The sequence below is a fragment of the Orcinus orca genome, chromosome 18 (genome assembly GCF_937001465.1).
Source record: "Orcinus orca chromosome 18, mOrcOrc1.1, whole genome shotgun sequence".
Taxonomy (NCBI): domain Eukaryota; kingdom Metazoa; phylum Chordata; class Mammalia; order Artiodactyla; family Delphinidae; genus Orcinus; species Orcinus orca.
The window spans coordinates 53645455-53660804 of NC_064576.1; the positions used below are offsets into that span (position 1 = coordinate 53645455).

Below are 15350 nucleotides of genomic sequence, written 5' to 3' on the forward strand. Positions count from 1 at the left end.
GTCAACTTACGATGTATTTCTTTTACTCTAATAATAATAATAAAAGGGTAGATCCTGGAAACTCATCTTTTACCCCATAAACTGGTATTAGCCTAGGCTGAGGTCAGCTTTGTTAACAAGCTCATTTAGTGTTGTCTCCTACAACTTCTTGGTAATTTCACCTCTTCCATTTTTCATCCTAAATTTCAGGCTAAATATTTTTCTTAAATTATTTCCTTCAGTTTTGAATTATACATTTTCAAATTTTCATTTCAATGAGTTTAGTTTTCCCATCTTTTTCTACTAACAGTAGTCTTCAAATACCCTTTATAAGCATTAAAGTACTTTCCAACTTAGATACAAATCTTCCCTTGAGGAATACAATGTAATCTATACTCTCTGTGTGTGTAGATATATATCTTTTTATTTTTTTCCTTTTTAATATGAAAAATTTCAAACATGTTCAAAAATAGAACAGTAAAATGACCCCTGTGCACTCATCATGAATTCTCAACATTATCAACTTAGTGTTCACCCTCCCTCCTCCCTCTCTCTTCTCATCCTCACTGGATTAATTGGAAGCAAATACAAGACATCCTAACTCTTCGTCTGTAAATATTTTTGTATACATCTCCAGAAGATAAAGACTTTTAAAATATATGATCACTCCTAAAAATTAAAAATAGCTCTTAATATTATCAAATATCTAGTCAGTATTTAAATTTCCCTGATTGTGCCAGATTTTTTGTCTTTTTCTTTTTTGGCGGGGGGAGGCAGTTTGCTTGTTCATATCAAGATTCAAATAAGGTCCATGCATTGCAATTTGTTTCTATGTATAATACTTGGTTTGTTTTAATCTACAGGATCCCCCCTCTTTTTAATTTTTTTTATTTGCAATATATTTGTTGAAGAGACCAGATCTTTGGCCTTGAGGAGTTTCACACAGTCTAGATTTTTCTAGACTCGTGTTGTGGTGTTTATCATGTTCCTTTGTTTCCTGTATTTCCTATAAACTGGTCTGGAAGCTTGAACAGAGTCATATTTACTTTTTTTTTTTTTCAAAACTAATTCATAGGTGGGTTAGATACTTACAAAGGAAGATGCAAAATATTTAGTTGTGATTTTTTAAAATACTAGAAGCTCTTGATTGCCTAGATCCATTATTCCATTAGAAGTTGCAAAATGGTGATATTTTATCATTCTGACTTCACTTATTTATTTATTTGGTTGTGCCGGGACTTAGTCGCGGCTCGCAGGCTCCTTAGTTGCGGCATGCGAACTCTTAGTTGCGGCATGCATGTGGGATCTGGTTCCCTGACCAAGGATGAAACCTGGGCTCCCTGCATTGTGAGCGTGGAGTCAACCACTGCGCCACGAGGGAAGTCCTCTGACTTCATTTATTATTTGGAATCTCTATAAAGAGAAACTTTTCCTCATCAACTATTTGTTGCCCTTGCTTTGAAATTTTTAAAAGAAAAAATTAAAACTTTGCCAAAGTGGAGAAGTGATCAAATTCAAAATTTTGCTTTCTGAACAATATCCAGGATTTCCAAATTCTATTTCAATCTTATCTTTTTTTTTTACTTTAGTAATATGGCAATTCTCTGCAATTCTCATATCCCCAAAGCTCTGAAAAACCTTGTTTTCAATGCAAACATCAGAAAATCTCTGAAAACTGAAGGGTTTTTGGTAACTTATTTGATGGCCAAACCTGCCCTAACCCAAACCCAGTTTGGCAGGTATACCAACTGAGACTGAAGTGAGGCTATTTATATCTGTATTTATCCCACTTAGAATAAATATTCGTATTTTTAATGAAGAAATATTTATTCATGGGGGGAGGGATAAACTAGGAATTTAGGATTAACATGTACACACTACTGTATATAAAATAGATAACCAACAAGGACCTATTGTATAACACAGGAAACTATATTCAGTATTTTCTAATAACCTACAAGGGAAAAGAATCTGAAAAAGAATATATGTCTGAATCACTTTGCTGTACACCTGAAACTAACACAACATTGTCAATCAACTATACTTCAATAAAAAATAAAATTTAATTTGATTTAATTAAAAAAAGAAATATTTGTTTGTTAGATTACAGGCTGCTGCTCCAGATCCCGCTGAAAGTGTTATAATGTACGGTATATGCATTTCCTTTCTAAATCCAAAGCATCCTGAAGTTTGAAAACATCTGGTCCAAGTATTTCAGGTAAAGAACTGTGAACTGTAACAATAATATAGTAGTTAACATTCACTGAGTACTTATTCTTTACCAGGTAGTGCTCTAAATTTTTAACATTTAACTAACTCACTCAATCTTCCCAACAACCCTACGAATTGCTGAGGCACAGCATGGCTAGGTGACTTGCTCAAGATTGTGCCCAACAGACAGATGAAGAGTGGCCAAAGGGATTTGAACCAAAAAGGCTGGGTTGCACTGTGACCTTGATTCTGCTGCCCGTACTCTCTCATTAACTTGCACATCGTTCTCCCAGCTCTCCAAGATCTGACTCCAATCTAGCTAGCCTCTTTTCATCTCTCATGATATCCTCCAAGAACCTCATGTCCTCATGTTTCAGCTCAACCAGATAACTCCTTATTTCTTCCAAAACACATCTTCAAACTTGGCATTTTTGTTCATATTGCTAAAAGATATATATAAATACATATATAAATATATATGTAAATATATATATAAATATATATATATATATAAATATATATATATATATACACTTTTTTTTTTTTTTTTTTTTGCGGTACGCCGGCCTCTCACTGTTGTGGCCTCTCCCGCTGCGGAGCACAGGCTCCGGAAGCACAGGCTCAGCGGCCATGGCTCACGGGCCCAGCCGCTCCGCGGCATGTGGGATCTTCCCGGACCGGGGCACGCACCCGTGTCCCCTGCATCAACAGGTGGACTCTCAACCACTGCGCCACCAGGGAAGCCCTAAAAGATATTTTTAAAGGTAAGATTATGACTTTTGTATAAATATGAAATGTACAACTGTCAATTTTTAAAAAATTATTAATTAATGAGGGATGTTATAATTTGTTAAACAAAATCTAAAGAGAAAACATAAATACACCATAAGGAATGCTGAAATGAATTTGTTTAAAAGATGAAAAACTGGTCAGTACACGCAAGACATAACCACTTGCATCTCAGTTATACAAATTTGCATTTCTAGGGAAAAGAATCATGTGCAGGGCTTCTCTGGTGGTGCAGTGGTTAAGAATCCGCCTGCCAATCCAGGGGACAAGGGTTTGAGCCCTGTTCCGGGAAGATCCCACATGCCGAGGAGCAAATAAACCCCAGTGCCACAACTACTTAGCCTGCGCTCTAAAGCCTGCGAGCCACATCTACTGAAGCCCACGCGCCTATAGCCTGTGCTAGGCAACAAGAGAAGCCACCGCAATGAGAAGTCCACGCACTGCAACGAAGAGTAGCCCCCCCTCGCCGCAACTAAAGAAAGCCTGCCCCGCAGCCATGAAGACCCAACGCAGCCAAAAATAAATTAATTAATTAATTTTTTTAAAAAGGGCAATCTCAGTAAAAGAATCATGTACATTGTTAGCAGTTTTCTACAACATAAAAGAGTTGTAAAATAGCTCAAAGACAATGAAAAAACACAATTCAACAGGAGGTCTTATAATCTCTTTGCCTATTTCAGCGTCTCCCAATTTTTCTTAACAATACTAATTCCTCTGCCTGGAGTGCAATTCATTGAAATTATCTTCAACAAATCAGTATTTTCTGAATATCTACCATGTGCCAAGCGCTCTGCTAAGTGCTAGGGGTTCAATGGTGAGGAAAACAGACTCCATTCCAGCTGTCAGTGTCTTTGATAGATCAGCTCATCCACCTATCATAGTCCTTCATTTAAGCTCTCATATAATCTCAATTACAATTCTTGTAATATTGCTGAATCTTTCCTTGTATTATACTTAGCAATTTATTATTCACACTTCATTTTACAGTTCTGGGGAGCAAGATACAAGTCCCCAATTCTGAATCTTTTTGGCAGAGGATGATATATTACTTTCCTATTCCTGAGGAGGTGAAAACAACTATAGCTCAATTTAGCAAATATGTTTTTGTACTATACTCTGTACTTTGTTTTGTACTATACTCTGTACTTTGTTTTGTACTCTGTACTATACATAAGATATTATGCTATGTGCTACAGGAAGATGATTAATTCAGCAAAGATATTTTTGAGCAACAACTGTAAAACACAGGGAATGCACAGTTAAATAAGACATGGTGTCTGATCCAGAGGGACTTCAGTCTAATGGAGGAAATAGACGAGTAAGTTAGTGACTTCAACACGGTACGATGAGCACTATATTAGAGGTGAGTAGTGAGTGTTTCGAGAGTGTAGAGGAGAGGCAGCCATATCCAGGTCAGGGACAGGGATGGCTTCTGGGAGAAGCTGACCCTTAATCTGAATTCCGAAGGACAAGTAGAAGTGAGCTAGGCACAGATAGGAAGGGCATCGCAGATACACACTGAGAATCTGGGAAATTTCAAGAGATAGGCAGGAACTAGATCATAAAGGGCTTCACATTCTCAGGTAAAGAGGCTCAGCTTTCTCCTGGAAGCCATGGAAGAAATTTAAGCAATAAGCATCATTAGGGACTTCCCTGGTGGGCCAGTGGGTAAGACGCTGAGCTCCCAATGCAGGGGGCCTGGGTTCTATCCCTGGTCTGAGAACTAGCTCCCACGTGCATGCCACAACTAAGATTGCACTTGCCACAAATAAGAAGTCCGCATGCTGCAACTGAACAGGCCACAACAAAGACCCCAAGTGCCGCAACTAAGACCCGGAGCAGCCAAAATAAATAAATTAATTAATACTTTGTAAAAAGCATCATTAGATTTGTATTTTACAAAGATCATGTAGTAGGCTGAATGTGTGTAACACTCTAATCACCGGGATCTGTGACTATGTTACCTTATATGGCAAAAAGAGATTTTGCAGATGTGATTAAATATATTAAGATGGGGAGATGATCCTGCATTATCTTCCTGGGCCCAGTGTGATCACAAGGGTCCTTATAAGAGAGAAGCAGTAGAGTTAGAGTCAGAGAGAAGATGTGAAGAGGAAGCAGAGGTCAGTGAGTAGAGGAGATGCTTTGCTGTTGGTTTTGAAGATGGAAGAAAGAGCCATGAGCCCAGAAATGCAGGTGGCCTGGAGAAGCTGGTAAAAGCAAGGAAATAAATTCTCTCCTAGAGCCTCCAAAAGAAACATGGTCCTGCAGACACATTTCTGACTTCTGACGTCCAGAACTGTGAGATAATAAATCTGTGTTGCTTTAAGACATAATTTGTGGCAATTTGTTACAGCACTGATAGAAAATTAATGCAGATTCCCATTAATACAGATTTTTCCCTTGGAAATTAATGCAAAAAATAAACTGAATGAGGCTGGCTAAGGATCTATGGAAACTCATTAGTATGCTATGAAAAGCAGTTTAGCATAGTAGCTACAGGCATGAACTTTGGTGAGATGGCCCTTACTTAGTTTCATAATTGGGTATAAATTTACTTTTTTTAAGCTTCAGTTCTCATTTGTAAAAGGGGGATAACAGTATTTTTCTCATGGTGTTTTCATGAGGATTAAATAAGAAATAGCAAATTATACATAGTGTCTGGTACAGGGTATGTGCTCAATAACAGTTGTTATTATTATTATTATTTTTGTGTGTGTGTGGTACGCGGGCCTCTCCCTGTTGTGGCCTCTCCCATTGCGGAGCACAGGCTCCAGACGCGCAGGCTCAGCGGCCATGACTCATGGGCCCAGCCGCTCCGCGGCACGTGGGATCTTCCCGGACTGGGGCACGAACCCGTGTCCCCTGCATCGGCAGGCGGACCCTCAACCACCGCGCCACCAGGGAAGCCCCCCAATAACAGTTATTATTAAATGATTACTGTAATTGAGAAGGGAGAATAAGGAGAGAGAAGTAAAGTCTCCAAAGAAGGTAGAAATGTATTCCCTCCTAAGCACTGTTGGAGGAATTAATTCTGCAAAGGCCAGAAGGCACTGTTGTTTTTGTTTTTTGTTTTAATATTTATTCATTTATTTTCGACTGCGTTGGGTCTTAGTTGCAGTACGTGGGATCTTTCGCTGAGGTGAGCAGGCTTCTCTCTAGTTGTGGCACACAGGCTTCTCTCTAGTTGTGGCGTGCAGGCTCCAGAGCACACAGGCTCAGTAGTTGCAGTGTGCAGGCTCTCTAGTTGTGGTGCGTGGGCTCAGTAGTTGCAGCCCGCGGGCTTACTTGCCCCACTGCCTGTGGGATCTTAGCTCCCAGACCAGGGATTGAACCCGTGTCCCCTGCACTGGAAGGTGGATTCTTAACCACTGGACCACCAGGGAAGTCCAGAAGGCACTGTTTTTGCTGAGAGGGGAAGAAAGAAGAAAAGTGATGGGTGCTGAAGGGCATTCCACAAATGAGGGTTGAATGAGTGAACAGATAAGGAGAAAATAGTGTGATCCCCTGCATCTTGAAGAGTGCAAGCCTCTTATTAAGGAATCAGCAAATGCTTGTGGAAGAAAAGATAGGAGATTGTCATTAGAACATAAATTGTCCCTCAAAGAATCTGATTGAAGTCACTAGCATTAGAAATGATAGATGTACACAGAACAACCCTATGAAAGCAACGGCCCTTGGGCTCATGCTGGAGGCAGGATGCTGGAACCTCAGTGCAATGGCAAAAAGGCTTCTCTCAGTGTCACCCTGCCAGGCTACTAATCCCAGGAGCTGGCATCTCATCTTCAATAACAGGGAGTTATGCCTGTTGAAACAAGTTTCCTTGGAGTTAAAAGGATATTGGCAAATCTCTTCTCATTTAAAAATAATTTAAGGGACTTCCTGGTGGTCCAGTGCTTAAGACTCTGCACTTCCACTGCAGGGGGCACAGGTTCGATCCCTGGTCAGGGAACTGAGATGCCGCATGCTGTGCGGCGTGGTAAAATGAAATGAAATAAAATAAAATATAAGGTAGTAGATTGCCAGAATTTATGATTTAAGAGGAGGGGCAGGTCTTGCTGATTCTAAATTTGGCCATGGGAGTGGGTAGCTAAAATAGTGTAGAAGGTGAAGGTCTTTGTAGATGAAACCACAGAACTGTAAGGCTAGGGATGTTTTAAAAAATGGATTGTATTTTTTAGAGCAGTTTTAGGTTCACAGAAAAATTAAGCTGAAGGTACAGAGATTTCCCCTATGGAAACCCCCTGTCCCCACATATGCATAGCCTCTTCCATTGTCAATATCTCCCACCAGAGCAATACATTTGCTACAACTGATGAACCTACATTGACACCTCATTATCACCCACAGTCCATAGTTTACATTAGGGTTCACTCTTGGTGCTGTATACCCTATAGGTTTTGACAAGTGTATAATGATGTGTAGCCACCACTATAGTATCATACAGAATACTGTCACTGCCCTAAAAACCCTCTGTGCTTCACCTAGTCATCCCTTCCTCCCCCTAACCCTTGGCAATCACTGATCTTTTTACTGTCTCCATAGTTTTGTCTTTCCTAGAAAGTCATGTAGTTGGAAGCATACAGTGTGCAGCCTTTTCAGATTGGCTTCTTTCACTTAGTAACATGCATTTAAGATTCTTTGATGTCCTTTCATGGCTTGAGAGCTCATTTCTTTTTAGTACGAAATAATATTCCATTGTCTAAATGCACCACAGTTTATTTATCCAAGGCTAGGGTTTTAAATCATACATATAGTTACTGGAATCATAGCAGATGGACGCTAGGAGTGAAGTTGAAATGACAACTATTGTCACTTGGCAAATGAACAAATGAAAGGTAGTGACCAAGAGGAAAAGGAGAAGAGAACAACAAAGCTGGTGAGTATAGACTCAAGTATCCTGTCCTTAAATGAAGGTGAAGTATTATGATTTGGGGGGGGGCAGTGGGATGGGGAAAAAAGTGCTGATTTTTTCCTCACGAACTCCTACGGTATATAAGCAGAGGAAGATGCAAAACGAGAGACAATGTCCCTGATGAAGGGCTGGATATCAATGAAGGTAGGGAGGAAGAGAATGCTCAGTGAAAGGGTTGAGGATAAAGCTGAACAGCAAGGTGTGGCATAGAAAGGAGCAGTAGGAGGATGAGTTTGGAAAGAAAGCAGAGAGACAGACAAACAAGAATACAACAGAAGTGAGAGGACTGGAGGGCGTGAATCTGTTGATGGTTTTGAGGGAACTCTTGGGTAAAGTTGTTTCTGCGCTGATCCAGAGTCTTTGAATGGTGCTAATTCTAGGTCACTTTCACTATCTGTGGTCCTATCTGCAATTTGCGCCTTTTGCCTAGGGTTCCAAATTGAATCTTGGTGGTGACGGTTTTTTTGTTTATGTGCCTTACCTAAATTCAACCTCAAGAGGAATGGTGGCATGTTTAAGCCTGGATTTTGATGAAATGCCTTGAAACAGTGGTTCTCAACTCTGGTTGCACATTACAGCCATCCGGGAAGATCTGAAATGCCCCACCTCCACCCCGCCCCAATTGAATCAGAATTTATGGAGGTAGGGCTCAGGCGTCAGTAGATTTTTAAGCCCCTTAGATGATACAAAAGTGCAGACAAGGTTGAGAACCACTGTTTTCGAACAATTTACAATTTATAAAACATAAAACACACTAAGACTAAAGGCATAAAAGAAGGACAAAGTGCTACGTAAATACAGAGAAGAGAGAGATTAGATCTACTGGGAAGACTTGGGAAGATCTTATGAAAGTCATGCCATTTGAGATGAAGAACTTACAAAGATAAAGATTAGGGTATTGGGAGAACAATCTCATAAAACTATCAGGTTGAGCGAAAGTATGGAGTTTAGAAAATACTGGACCTGATGTACCCCCTGGTTCCGCTGCTATATAAGGTAATTGTGGGAGCAAAGTGAAAGAAAAATCTGAGAATAGACTGAGTTCTAGACAATGGGTGGTCACTGAAAGTTTTTATACACTGAGTCTAGATAGAAAAGACAAATCTAGAGCAATGTGCAAAATGAAATGGAGGGGAGAGAGCCTGAAAGAGTTATGAGGTTACTGGGTTTTGCAATTATGAGGTTTTTGCAATATTTAATGTTAAGCTGGAGTGAGAATGGAAGGCAAGGAGGAAAGGGAGAAACGTGACAGACCTAGAATTTAAAGGACTAGGCAACTTGAATGTGGAGGATAATAAAGGGGAGTCAAAACTGATCAGAAAATTTTAAGTACAGAAGTGGTGTCATTAACAATAATAGAGAAGTTGTTACTTAGTCCAAGTTCATACTGCTTGCCACATGACAGACCAATAAATCAGAGACCAGATGTTGGGGCAAGGAATAGTGACTTTATTTGGAAAGCTGGCAGACTGAGAAGATGGTGGACTCGTGTCCCAAAGAACCATCTTGCCTGAGTTAGAATTCAGGCTTCTTTTATACATAAAGGGGAGGGAGTAAAGTCAAACATTTCCTGGTTCCCGTCAGCCTCCAGAGGGGATGTGTTAATTTCTTCCTCCCTGCAGTCATTCACAGGTGGGCCTAGTTAGGATGCTTCCTGTGAGCTAAACAAAGGTATTTTAGCATAATGCTCATTACCTGGGAGGCAGGGCTCCCAGAGATGGGCTATTATGTATAATTTAAGCTTATAGGCAACATCCCTTTAGTGAATAACTTGCAATAGAATACAAAGGTTCTTCCCTGTTACAAAGTCAGGACTTGAGCTGGCTTGATGGAAAGATGATAAGTTTTATTTTATTTTTTGTTTTTATTTTTAAAATAAATTTATTTATTTTTGGCTGAGTTGGCTCTTCATTGGTGCGCTTGGACTTTCTCTAGTTGCAGTGAGCAGGGGCTACTATTTGTTGCCGTGTGCGGGCTTCTCATTACAGTGGCTTCTCTTGTTGCAGAGCACAGGCTCTAGGCACGCAGGCTTCTGTAGTTGTGGCATGTGGGTCCAGTAGTTGTGGCTGGCGGGCTCTAGAGTGCAGGCTCAGTAGTTGTAGCACAGGGCTTAGTTGCTAGGCGGCATGTGGGATCTTCCTGGACCAGGGCTCGAACCCGTGTCCCCTGCACTGGGAGGCAGATTCTTAACCACTGTGCCACCAGGGAAGCCCCGATAAGTTTTATTTTTACTGTTCAAGTAGAAAATGTTTATGAGACATCCAGGTGGAGATATTTAACAAACAAGTGGGCATGAAGGCTAAGAGATCAAGAGGGTTTGAAACTGGAGACAGATTTGTAATCTGCTTGGTGTTAATAATGGAGGCTATGGGGGCAGGAGAATTATTAATTTCATCTTGCTGCTGAGCAGCAGGTGCTTGATGAACAGGTTTTATTGCTGCTGTTGAAAGAGAAAGCCAAGTTGTCTAGACAACCAACATTTAGAAAGAGGAGAAGGGGCTTCCCTGCTGGCACAGTGGTTAAGAATCCGCCTCCCAATGCAGGGGACACAGGTTTGAGCCCTGGTCCGGGAAGATCCCAAATGCAGCGGAGCAACTAAGCTCATGTGCCACAACTACTGAGCCCGCGTTCTAGAGCCTGCGAGCCACAACTACTGAGCCCGTGTGCCACAACTATTGAGGCCCATGCACCTAGAGGCCGTGCTCCGCAACAAGACAAGCCACCACAATGAGAAGTCCATGCACCACAACGAAGAGTAGCTCCCACTCGCCACAACTAGAGAAAGCCTGCGTGCAGCAATGAGCACCCAACACAGCCAAAACTAAATAAATAAAATAAATTAATTTAAAAAAATAAAGAAAGAGGAGGAGATGATGGAGGACCCAGAGAATGACTAGGAGGAGAGACAGGCAGAAATCTAGGATTCTGCTGGGGCTTGGTGACTGAAGGCAGAAAAAGTCAAGGACGGTGATCCACTGTGTGAAATGCTACAGAGAAGTTAAGGAAACTGTGAACTGAAAAAAATCTTTGGATTTGGCCACTAGGCAATCCTTAACATGTGAGCTTCATAAGCGCAGCTAGTTTTGTTTGTCAGAAGACTGTCACATTGTGCTCCATAACTAAGTACTGAACAAATGAATTGGTGAGATTTCAGAGAACATTTTCAAAAGAGGCAGAAGCCAAGTCTTAAGAAGGATTAGATTAGAATTGGCACTTTCCTAGAAGAAACCCCATTATCTCTTTCAGAGTGACCTTTTAAAAAAATAAATCAGATCATGAAACTTTCCTGCTTCAAATGCTTCAATGGCTCCCTCACTGAGTTTAGGATGAAACCAAACCAAACCACATTGCCTAAGATGACAAACCGAAGACAACCTGGGCTACAGTTTCAACTGAACTGTACCATCTTCCTCCCCGCATGACCCCCCAGCCACCTCCTTGAACCTGTAGTTCTTAACCTGACTCTTTTAATCATAACCTGACTCTTTTAATCATGTTAATGTGACCCTTTTAATCATGTTTTAATGATTAATCTTTTAATCATTAAAAGAGTTCCTGACTCTTTTAATCATGCACGTGGTTCCCTTTCACTGGAAAGTGATGTTCCAATTTCTCATCTTGTTAATTCTCTTCTCATCCTTTAGGTCTCTGTTCATGTTATCACCTCTCCAGAAGCTGTTCTAGATCATTCCTGAGTACCTGAAGTATTTCGCGTATTTAAACACATTTGTTCTCTCCTCAACCCCCATTGCCCTCACATGACCTTGTTTTATTTCCTTCCCAGGACCTCCCACAGTCTGGAATAATCTTGTTTCTTTATGTGTTTTTTCTCCGCCTCCTCCCATAGAATATAAACTACATAAGGAGGGAGAAAATGCAAATAGTGGGGGGAATAACCGATGAATGAAAGTTCAGGAAAAGCAAAAGGAGATGGGATCAAGAGCTCCCAGGGAGGAATGAAGTACCCTCTTTTCTGAAACAAGAGCACGGAAGGGAGAAGTGAGCAGAAACATTACGCAATCTGATGAGCTCTTTTCCATCCCTTTGGTGGTGGCAATAGCAGCAAATGACTTGATTTTACCCTGTCAGCTGGCTTTGTAAGATATGCTATGTATATGGGGTGGAGACCATCCTTTTCTAGATTCTTTTCTCCTTGGCTCTACGAGACTTTGCAGGAGAATCACTGGCCTATATCCCGTATGTAAAAAGTGCTCCAGGAACTGTTCAGGTCTTCACAGGTGTTGCTACTGTTATTTTACCATGTGCATGATTCTAAAGGAGGTGCACCCCGCCTGAAGCACCAGGAGAGAACATCTGAGTAGAGGCCCTCAGTGGGGCTTCAGCAATCTTCCTGAGAGACAACGAGTTCAGATTTACGGTGCATTTGTTTTTTTTCTAAGGGCTTAGGAACGACTAAGCATTACATTCACGTAACCCTGGTGTGCAAGATTACCATAATGTTATTATAACCCCATTTTCTGTTGAAAGGTGGAAATAAGATTTGCTCCAGACTGAACAGGAAGTCAGTGATAAAATTACAGCCATAGGGCTTCCCTGGTGGCGCAGTGGTTGGGAGTCCGCCTGCCGATGCAGGGGACACGGGTTCGTGCCCCGGTCTGGGAGCATCCCACATGACGCGGAGCGGCTGCGCCCGTGAGCCATGGCCGCTGAGCCTGCGCGTCCGGAGCCTGTGCTCCGCAACGGGAGAGGCCACAACAGTGAGAGGCCCGCGTACCGCACAAAACAACAAAAACAAAAAATTACAGCCATGGGCTAATCCAGGCTTTCTTACTGTGTGCGCATCACGTCTTTTAGACACTCTAAGGTTCAGGCTGACAACTACCAGCTGCGATATTGGCATTCTTTTCAATTCCCCACCTCTCCCTTCACCCCACTCTCCGCATCCCACTGTAGACAAACGAGGTGTGCGTGCACTCTTTTTTCAACTTGTCATTTTGAAGTCGGCATTGAGGTGAGGCAGAGTGGCTTGAGCGATGGTCCCATCTGGGGGTGATGGGAGACAGTGACACCCGAAGTGTGCTGCTTATGTCCAGTCTACTCTGTAAGATGCAGCTTAATTGTCACTTGCCACTCACTGATAGGGTTTTGATATGAGTCTGCAAGCAACTGATTTATTGTGGTCTCTGTGCAGCCAAACCTCTCTGCTAAGGATAATCTGTATCTGCAGCCGCTCCCCAGCGCTAGCATCACTGCCTCAGCTCCACCTCAGATCATCAGGCATCAGATTCTCATTAAGGAGAGTGAAGCCTAGATCCCTCGCATGCGCAGTTCACAGCAGGGTTTGCCCTCCTATAAGAATCTAATGCGGCCGCTGATGGAGCTCAGGCGGTAATGGGAGCAGTAAGGCCCGGCTGTAAACACAGATGAAGCTTCACTCACCTGCCGCTCACCTCCTGCTGTGCAGCCGGGTTCCTAATAGGCCACGGACTGTTACCGGTCTCTGGCCCGGGGGTTGGGGACCCCTGGTCTAGGAGACCACCACCAGCTCAGGTGCCACTCTGCCACGTTTCCCATGAAGCCCTCTTTGCCTACTGCCTCTCTAATAGCTTGCGGAGCCTAGTTTCTGTCTAGAACACATAGGCCCTTCTGGACCTCCCCCGTTTTAATAACAGTTCCTTCCTTATTTTAAAAGTGAGGTAATTCCCTGGCAGTCCAGTGGTTAGGACTCTGCACTTTCACTGCTGAGGGTGCGCGTCTGATCCATGGCTGGGGAACTAGTATCTGGCAAACCCTGCAGAGGGGCCAAAAAAAAGACTGAGGTGATACTTTCTCCCATCTCCGACCAACTCAGGCTACAGGGAAAAAAAATCAAGTAAGCCCGACCCAGTTCTGATTACAGCCCATTAAATGCAACTATGCATCAATTACCCTGTAGTCTCACAAACATGCACAAATGAAGATCCAGAACATGTATAAGTTTATGTACCTAATATTTACATATACCTTAATATTAAACCTACACCGTATGTACGGCTATTCTTGTCAACAATGTATGTCCAGATCTTTCTAGACTCACACATTTCTGTCACTATGCTGCCTTCTATGTATGGTAGAAAGCGCCTCAGAGTTGGAAGATCCTGGGTTTGAATCTTTTTTCTTTCATTATTATAGGGCTTGTATAAAGGAGAACCACCTGAGGAGAAAGCGTAGGCGCCCCATAAAACCACCGTAATTCTCACTGACAATGTTAGGTGTTCTAAACTGCTGAGAATATTTTTCTCTGACATTTCAAACGTGCTTTCACATTAGCCCTTTTCAAGTCCTGCCCAGTGACCTCACGTACATTGTCAATACTTCTTTGCTCTGCCCTGGAGAGAAACGGCTTCTCTTAAAGACTAAGTCGAGGGAGAAAATAAGGAAAACAAGTTCGTCCTACATCAAGAAATTTACTTTGTGTCCAGCACTGTTTAAATTCCTGACTGGAGAGAAATCAAAAAAGTCAGATTCTGATATAACTAACATTATCTTGGGCCAGAAGCCTAACAACCAAAGCACAGTACAAGGCAGCGACTTACGAACGGCTACGGTGCAAGCTCCCTACCCGGAGCCTGGGTGCAGGTGACAGAAGCGACCGCCTGACACAGGGCCCCAGTTCCTCGCCGCGGGGCGCCCTGCGCATGCGCACGCCGCCTCGCTCGAGGGGGGCGGGTCCTAGCTGCCATCTTGCCCCGTACGGGAGCCGCCGCCGCTTACCCCAAACCAAAGCAAGGCTGGGGCTGAAGGGTATCCTACCCAGACCGGCTTCCTTTTCCATTGCCAGCCCTGCTCGGCAGCTCTGCCCAGGCTGCTCAGCCCCAAGTATGAACTGACCCGTCGCCCGCAGCACGACTCTTAGCCGCGGCTCGTCCCGGTGCCCATCCCGCGAAACGGAGCGCGCGGGCAACCAGCCTCCTCTCCAGCCGCGATGCCGAACGTGCAGCTGCCGCCAAAGGAGAGCAACCTCTTCAAACGCATCTTGGTAAGTGGCCAGTGGCTGCGCCGCCCACCCCCGGCAGCCCCGGGCCCGGCGCAGCGAGCTGTCTGGCGGCGATGGCGCCTGCGCGGCTGGGCCCGGCCCCCCTGGGTTCTTTGTTTGTGCGCGAACCCGCACGGCCCTACCCCCGCCTCGCAGGGCCCGCCACCCCGCTCTCCTCCCTCCCTCCGCGGCCGTTCCTTCCAGAATCTTCCCGCCGCAGTCACCCTGGGCCTGGGCGCGCCGGCCGGGAGTGGCCCGTGCCCTCTGCGGCGCCTGGCGGCCGGCCTCGCGACCTCCTCCCCCCGGTCCACCCCAGTTACTTTTGCCAGCATCCCTGCGTCCAGGTGTTCGTTCACTGCCTTATGTGGAATCTATTGCACAGCTCAGCTCGACACCTTTGAAAGCGGGAGCGATCCTGTAATGGGGTGGTATCCGATTTATACCGGTTACGGGAAACTAAAACCCCGGAGACTCATCCTC

General features: G+C 43.5%; 2 protein-coding genes across 19 annotated transcripts in view; one reads left to right on the forward strand and one right to left on the reverse strand.

Moving 5' to 3' along the window:
• The window catches only part of MTRF1 (mitochondrial translation release factor 1), a 70895-nt gene extending 56030 nt beyond the window's left edge, over positions 1 to 14865 (reverse strand). For 4 of the 7 annotated variants that reach the window (XM_049701039.1, XM_033436718.2, XM_049701038.1 and 1 more), the window contains exon 1: positions 14726 to 14865. The gene's annotated coding sequence lies outside the window, so the exon portion shown is untranslated. Of the gene's footprint in view, positions 1 to 14430; positions 14520 to 14725 lie in introns of those variants that run through there. The other 3 variants (XM_033436717.2, XM_049701036.1, XM_049701035.1) reach the window with 3 other exon arrangements.
• NAA16 (N-alpha-acetyltransferase 16, NatA auxiliary subunit) overlaps positions 14734 to 15350 on the forward strand; it is an 82638-nt gene continuing 82021 nt past the window's right edge. For 11 of the 12 annotated variants that reach the window (XR_004485690.2, XR_004485691.2, XR_004485692.2 and 8 more), the window contains exon 1: positions 14734 to 14873. Coding sequence is in view for 8 of the 12 variants with exons in the window: in XM_033436709.2 (XP_033292600.1) it covers positions 14820 to 14873 (54 nt within the window). In the remaining 4 variants the exon portion in view is untranslated. The remainder of the gene's footprint in view (positions 14874 to 15350) is intronic. The other variant, XM_033436707.2, reaches the window with a different exon arrangement.